Source organism: Suillus fuscotomentosus (genome assembly GCF_016647785.1).
Source record: "Suillus fuscotomentosus strain FC203 chromosome Unknown F5891scaffold_267, whole genome shotgun sequence".
NCBI lineage: Eukaryota > Fungi > Basidiomycota > Agaricomycetes > Boletales > Suillaceae > Suillus > Suillus fuscotomentosus.
In genome coordinates this window covers 1-8,186 of record NW_024539779.1, presented here as the reverse complement: position 1 = coordinate 8,186, position 8,186 = coordinate 1, and the positions used below count along the sequence as shown (strand labels likewise).

Genomic DNA, 8,186 nt, shown 5'->3' with positions numbered 1-8,186 from the left:
AAGTCCCAAGCTACAAATACAAATATCAGAAGTGAAATTACGGAAGGTTCAACCACACACACCGAGTGACACATCGTTTGCACTAATGTTCGATTCAGTATTTTACTGTGACAATGCAAATCGCATGTCAGCACTTACTGCGATCGCGGTGGAATCGATCAATCGCCTCGTCATCTTCGGTAGTGTAAACGATGTCAGGCGCATTCAAGTCCACTGACCCGGAGGTTTCTCTGCAGGCTGCAGCGCTTCCCTCCAGGAAATCAGGATGGCCAGTAGCGACTTCACCTCGGTAGGAGGCCATGCGTCGAATAAGTTCGCGTGTCTTTTTGTAGCCAAAGTTGAGAGGAACGATATCGGATGGACTGCGCGAAGTGTCATAGTCACGCAGAGCCTTAAAATGAAATGTGTCTACTACTCACTTGTCTAGGAAACCTGTAGTAAAGTCCATTCGTTCTTTCCCGTTCTCTGTTACGTCGACATGGACACTACCAACAGACACGGGATAAAGCTATTGAGGTGATTTAGAGAAAACCATGGGGTAGACAGAGAGTAGTACTGTACAATAACGAGCAGTCATGTAGTTGCGTGGAGGTAGGATACTCGAGAGCGGTTGAGGATATCTGGCTGCCATGAGCATTGTCAAATCATCAAAGCAATTCAATGCGCACGCACCCTGCAAAAACATAAAACATTGCAACAGCCTTGTCAGGCCGGTCCTGGAAAAACTCCTTCCAGCGTGGTTGAAAAGTTAGATCCATGGCTTTCAACTCCTCGTCATCAGGACGCCACTTGATTTTGGAATCGAAGCCGCTGATATTCCAATCAGCACGATGCCAGCAGTGATGATGATAACTTGCACTGACTTTTGTGCAATCAATGACTTGCCGCTGCTGTTCCATTCTGCAAGGCTTTCTACATTTGGGTGGTTATAAGTGCTGCAATCGTGGGATGACACATGCTTACCCTGCAGGATACTGTCCCCACGCCAGAGGGCGTCCATGGTAACAGCCTCGTCAGCAGCCAAGTATGGAACAAATACGAGATTGTGATCTGACCGTCTTAAGCCGAGCACTCAGAATAAATTAAAAGCGCACCTTTATAATTTTCTCCGACACCAGGCAAATTCACCAGCTGCTCAATACCGCACCGCTTGAGGATCGCCTCGGCACCGATCCCAGACCTCTCCAGAATGGCCGGGGAACCGAACGTTCCAGCAGAGACAACAACCAGTTTTGACGCTCTTACAATGCTCGACGACTGATCCATATCTGGGCAAGACACTGGGTCGCTGGAGAACTCGACACCTACAGCACGCTTGTCTCTTTCGTTTGAAAAAAGTCAACCGGGTGCTGAGGTTGCAATCTCAGATGGTCACGTACTCGAAGATGATACGCTTCACGCGCTTTCCGTCCCAGACTTGCAAATTCGGGTTGTGAGCTTGGTTGTAGACATAGTGGTGAGCTGCGTCGGAACGCCTTCCGGTCGTCCCGTCGATGTATCTTGTGTACATGAGCCAAGAATTCGCAATGGCCTAAGAGTGCAGGAACTCACTTCCGCCATGGCTGAGATAGATCTGGTAAATTGTCAAAGTTGGGAAAGAAGCATCGTAGCTTACACTGTATGTATTGCATGTTTCTAAATCATTGGTGTCGTCGGCATACTGCCTCTTGTGATAGGTCGTGCCAACCTGGATGAATTCGTCGGCGAGACCCAACTTACACCCACCAGATGAAACTTTGATAGGTCCGTCATAGCCGTGAGTTGGATGATCGGGCTGGACCTCATATGTCTCCAGCTATAAAGCGAACGTATAAGCAATTCGAACGAATATTGTGAAAACGAATTTAAGACCTTCTTCATGAGGGGAATCAGATTTTCAGATTCCCAACCATCGACTCCCCAATCATCATAGTCCGAAGCAGGTGCACGGGTGTATACCATGACTGTCTGATTATCAAGGTCTTCTTCATTATGGCAAGCATATTACGCACAATTCACACATGAGGCTCCACCAACGCAACGACCGGAAGGGACGATCGGCGCACGGCCGTTGAGAGGAGGAGATGGATTTCCTATGTGGAATGCAACTGTGGTGCTCGTCGGTGCTTGGTTGAAGGGATATTGGTAGGGTTGGACATGAATGGGTTTGTGGAGGGTGTGTTGACCCGCTTCCAAAATCAAGATTTTGAGCGAGGGATCATATGCAGCTAAGCGACCTGCGACAACACAGGCTGTAGTACCGCCTATACAGAGTAATGTGTAGCTGAAGAGGGCAAACCACTACAAGATTATATCTGCTCACCTCCAGCAAAAACGATGTCGAATTCTAACAGAATTGGCTGAGACATTAAAATGGAGGGTTCCTTCCAGATTGCCCCTCGCAAGTTCCACTTTTTAATCTTGACCGAAGCGAAGCCTATCTTGGCGCCCATCGGGAACTTGCGACTTCAGTCTGCTTTCACTACATGATGTGAGAACCATACGGGGTGTGTATGTGTGTGATAATGCATGATTATAAGAGGGATGCTTCATTACGACTCTCGAACGACAATGCCATTTTCAAGAATCGAGCATTTGTCGGAAGTTTTTGTACGGCATTTTAATCCATTAAAATGGTCTAACTTAAATGATACTATTGTTTACGATGATCTCGTCTTTATCTACTTACGGCTAATCACGGACCTCTCTGTTGAACTCAGTATAATTAGCCTGCATGGTCGATGATTTGGAGAATACAGTTCCATAGATTTGAGGGATGCTTCCTACGCAAATGTCCGGTGCTCTGATGCATTGTTTACGGCGCGTGAGCAGTCAGGTCCAGAGAATGCTCCTCTAACGATACTATCAAATACAAGTGATGCCCAATTCTTGAGCAATGATCATCGCAGCCCGCTCTCCGATGAGAAGTGCCGTCGAGTACGTGTTCTGTACATATCGTGAGATCGCACATCAACAGTCCTATGTCCAGTACCCACCGTTCCAACGTTCAATGGCGAAATTGACAGATCTGCGACCTTCAGGTTCGACACTCCATATACATTAAGCCGAGCATCGACGACTCCCTGATCTGCCTCCGGTTTCATGGCACAAGTCCCAAGCTACAAATACAAACATCAGATATGAAATCATCGAAGGTGCAGCAGCACACACCGAGTGCCATGTCGTTTGCACTGATATTCGATTCAATATTTCACTGTGACAATGGAAATTTCAAATGGGATGCCAACACTTACCGATATCGCGGTGGAATCGATCGATCGCCTCGTCATCTTCGGCAGTGTAAACGATGTCGGGCGCATTCAAGTCCACTGGCCCGGAAGCTTCTCTGCAGGCTGCAGCGCTTCCCTCCGGGAAATCAGGATGGCCAGCAGCGACTTCACCTCGGTAGGAAGCCATGCGTCGAAAAAGTTCACGCGTCTTTTTGTACGCAAAAGTAAGAGGAACAATATCAGATGGACTGCGCGAAGTGTCACAGTCACGCAAAGAGCCTTGGAATGAAATGCGTCTGCTACTCACTCATCTAGGAAACCAGTAGTAAAGTCCATTCGTTCTTTTCCGTCCTCTGTCACGTTGACATGGACACTTCCAATAGACACGGGGTAAAGCTATTGAAATAATTCAGAGAAAACCATGGGGTAGACAGAAAGCAGTACTGTACAATAACCAGCAGTCATGTAGTTGCGTGGAGGTAGGATACTCGAGAGCGGCCTCGAGAGCGGTTGAGCATATCTGACTGCCATGAGCACTGCCAAATCATCAAAGCTAAGCAATGCGCACGCACCCTGCAAAAGCAGAAAATATTGCGACAGCCTTGTCAGGCCGGTCCTGGAAAAACTCCTTCCAGCGTGGTTGAAAAGCTGGATCCATAGCATTCAATTCCTCGTCATCAGGACGCCACTTGATTTTGGAATCGAGTCCGCTGAGATTCCAATCAGCACGATGACAGCAGTGATGATGATAACTTGCACTGACTTTTGTGCAATCAATGACTTGCCGCTGCTGTCCCATTCTGCAAGACTTTCTGCATTTCGGTGGTTGTAAAGTGCTGCAATCGCGGGGAGAAACATGCTTACCCTGCAGGATACTGTCCCCACGCCAGAGGGCGTCCATGGTAACAGCCTCGTCAGCAGCCAAGTATGGAACAAAGACGAGATTGTGATCTGACCGTCCTGAGCCAAGCTCATAGAATAGATAGATCAAAGTGCACCTTGATAATTTTCTCCGACGCCAGGCAAATTCACTAGTTGCTCGATGCCGCATCGCTTGAGGATCGCCTCGGCACCGATCCCAGACCTCTCCAGAATGGTCGGGGAGCCGAATGCCCCAGCAGAGATAACAACAAGTTTTGATGCTGTCACAATACTCGACGACTGATCCGCATCCGGGCAAGACACTGGGTCTCTGGAGAACTCGACACCTACAGCACGCTTGTCTCTTTCGTTTGAAAAAAAGTCAACCGTTTGCTGGGGTTACGATCTTAGATGGCAACTTACTCGAAGATGACACGCTTCACGCGCTTTCCGTCCCAGACTTGTAAATTCGGGTTGTGAGCTTGGTTGTAGACATAGTTGTGAGCCGCATCAGAACGCCTTCCGGTTGTCCCGTCGATGTATCTTTTGGACATGAGTCGCAATTGCCAACGAGTGCAGGAACTCACTTCGACCACGGCTGAGACAGATCTAATTAGTGGTCGCAGTCAGGAAAGGACAACATAGCTTACACTGTATGTATTGCATGTTTCTAAATCATTGGTGTCGTCGGCATACTGCCTCCTGTGATATGTCGTGCCAACCTGGATGAATTCGTCGGCGACACCCAACTTACACCCACCAGATGACACTTTGATAGGTCCGTCATATCCGTGAGTTGGACGATCGGGATGCACCTCATATGTCTCCAGCTATAAAGTGAACGTATAAGCAATTAGAACGTATGTCCTGGAAACAAATTTTGAAACCTTCTTCATGAGGGGAATCAGATTTTCAGATTCCCAACCATCGACTCCCCAATCATCATAGTCCGAAGCAGGTGCACGTGTATATGCCATAACTGTCTCATCATTAGAGCATCGCTCATCATTGCAAGTATGCTACGCACAATTCACGCACGAGCCTCCACCGACGCAACGACCGGAAGGAACGATCGGCGCACGGCCGTTGAGACGAGGAGATGGATTTCCCATGTGGAATGTGACCGTGGTGCTCGTCGGTGCTTGGTTGAGGGGATATTGGTATGGCTGGACATGTATAGATTTATTCAGGGTGTGTTGACCAGCTTCCAGAATCAAGATCCTGAGCGAGGGGTCATATGCAGCTAAGCGACCTGCGACAACACAGGCGGTAGCACCACCTACACAGGATAATGTGTAGCTTAAGGGGGCAAATCACTACAGGATTATATCTGCTCACCTCCAGCAAAAACGATGTCGAATTCTGACGGGATTGGCTGAGACATCAAAATGGAGGGTCCTTTTCAGATTGCCTCTCGCAAGTTCCACTTTATAACCTTGACCGAAGCGAAGCATAGCTGGGCGCCCGTCGGGAACTTGCGACATCAGTCTGCTTTCACTAGGACATGATGTGAGAAAAATACGGGGTGCGTACGTGTGTGATACTGCGTGATTATAAGAAGGATGCTTCATTACGACTTTCGAACGATAATGTCATTTCAGAATCAAGCATCCCTGAATGTGTGGCATTGCGGGTACCCCCGACACATTAAGCATTAGGGACGTTCATGCCTGGGAGAGCTTATGGTTTGTCGCTCACAAGATTTTGCGGGTCTTTTGTATGTAACCGGGTATTATGGAGAACCATGGTCAATATATATGCAAGCAGATACTGCTCATGAGAAGGAAGTCGTGCCTCGCAAGTTGCTAATGGTAACGTCTTCAATAACTGATTAACTAAAGTACTCACCTCCTGCAAACCAAGCTATCGCTCGTATTGGCGATCGCGCCATCGCAACTATCTAACTTAAGTGAATCACGTTTGTATGCGAGCTTGCTTCGGCACATGCTGTGGCCTGCCAAGTAGCAGTTAATGACAAACTCGTATATCCAATGAATGCAGCGAAAGAAGTAGCCGTCATCACGCACCTGGACTTCCTCGATGTGGCCTTGGCCCATCTGCGCACACCAGTGACGCCACCTAGACTCGTAATCGGTCTTTGCTACGTCTGAGATGTTGAGTGTTTCCTTGTCCGTGGTAATATAGGCTGGTCTCACCAAAATCATCGCCAAACTCAAACTCCACGTGATACAGACTATACTTATATGATCAGCCAACGCGCAAGAATAGGAAAGGAGTCACATGTCTGCTTTCTTTGCTTTGGCTGTAAAACAAAGTATTTCATTACATAGAGTTTTGTACGCTTCAACCGAGCTTCAATTCTGTAAAGTTAGATTGTTCAGTCAGTAATTGTCGATTTCACACGATTCTAAATAAATTTAAACGATTCCTGTAGATTTTCTTTCCACTTGCAGGTTCTGACTGGGAGTCAGGTCCAGAGAATGCTCCTCTAACGATACATATCAAATACAGGTGATGCCCAATTCTTGAGCAATGATCATCGCAGCCCGCTCTCCGATGAGAAGTGCCGTCGAGTACGTGTTCTGTACATATCGTGAGATCGCACATCAACAATCCTATGTCCAGTACCCACCGTTCCAACGTTCAATGGCGAAATTGACAGATCTGCGACCTTCAGGTTCGACACTCCGTATACATTAAGCCGAGCATCGACGACTCCCTGATCTGCCTCCGGTTTCATGGCACAAGTCCCAAGCTACAAGTACAAACATCAGATATGAAATCATCGAAGGTTCAACCGCACACACCGAGTGCCATGTCGTTTGCACTGATATTCAATTCAATATTTCACTGTGACAATGGAAATTTCAAATGGGATGCCAACACTTACCGATATCGCGGTGGAATCGATCGATCGCCTCGTCATCTTCGGCAGTGTAAACGATGTCAGGCGCATTCAAGTCCACTGGCCCGGAAGCTTCTCTGCAGGCTGCAGCGCTTCCCTCCGGGAAATCAGGATGGCCAGCAGCGACTTCACCTCGGTAGGAAGCCATGCGTCGAAGAAGTTCGCGTGTCTTTTTGTACCCGAACTTAAGAGGAACGATATCGGATGGACTGGTCGGAGTGTGGTGGTTATGCAAAGTGCCCTAAAGTGAAATGCGTCCACTCACTCGTCTAGGAAGCCTGTAGTAAAGTCCATTCGTTCTTTTCCGTCCTCTGTCACGTTGACATGGACACTTCCAATAGACACGGGGTAAAGCTATTGAAATAATTCAGAGAAAACCATGGGGTAGACAGAGGGCAGTACTGTACAATGACAAGCGGTCATGTAGTTGCGTGGAGGTAGGATACTCGACAGCGGCCTCGACAGCGGTTGAGCATATCTGGCTGCCATGAGCACTGCCAAATCATCAAAGCTAAGCAATGCGCACGCACCCTGCAAAAACATACAATATGGCGACAGCCTTGTCTGGCCGGTCCTGGAAGAACTCCTTCCAGCGTGATTGAAAAGCTGGATCCATGGCTTTCAACTCATCGTCATCAGGACGCCACTTGATTTTGGAATCGAAGCCGCTGAGATTCCAATCAGCACGATGCCAGAAGTGATAATGATCACTTGCACCAACTTTTGTGCAATCAATGACTTGCCGCTGCTGTCCCATTCTGCGAGGCTTTCTGCATTTCGGTGGTTGTAAAGTGCTGCAATCGCGGGGAGAAACATGCTTACCCTGCAGGATACTGTCCCCACGCCAGAGGGCGTCCATGGTAACAGCCTCGTCAGCAGCCAAGTAAGGAACAAATGTGAGATTGTGATCTAACCGTCCTAAGCCAAGCTCATAGAATAGATAGATCAAAGTGCACCTTGATAATTTTCTCCGACGCCAGGCAAATTCACTAGTTGCTCGATGCCGCATCGCTTGAGGATCGCCTCGGCACCGATCCCAGACCTCTCCAGGATGGTCGGGGAGCCGAATGCCCCAGCAGAGATAACAACAAGTTTTGATGCTCTCGCAATACTCGACGACTGATCCGCATCCGGGCAAGACACTGGATCGCTGGCAAACTCGACGCCTACTGCACGCTTGTCTCTTGATTGGAAAAAAAGTCAACCGTTTGCTGGTGTTGTGATCTCAGATTGTCACTTACTCGAAGATG

At 48.1% G+C, this 8,186-nt stretch overlaps 1 protein-coding gene across 1 annotated transcript; it reads right to left on the bottom strand.

Moving 5' to 3' along the window:
• Window positions 1-6,352: 6,352 nt before the first annotated feature.
• Window positions 6,353-8,118, bottom strand: F5891DRAFT_307395 (GMC oxidoreductase-domain-containing protein; the record flags this gene model as incomplete). The annotated part of the gene is made up of 10 exons (XM_041371291.1): window positions 6,353-6,613; window positions 6,664-6,786; window positions 6,839-6,858; window positions 6,922-7,145; window positions 7,202-7,290; window positions 7,339-7,414; window positions 7,467-7,604; window positions 7,658-7,706; window positions 7,759-7,845; window positions 7,893-8,118. Coding segments are annotated over 10 exons (1,113 nt in total), but the record flags the coding sequence as incomplete, so codon positions are not given.
• Between the last annotated feature and the right edge of the window lie 68 nt (window positions 8,119-8,186).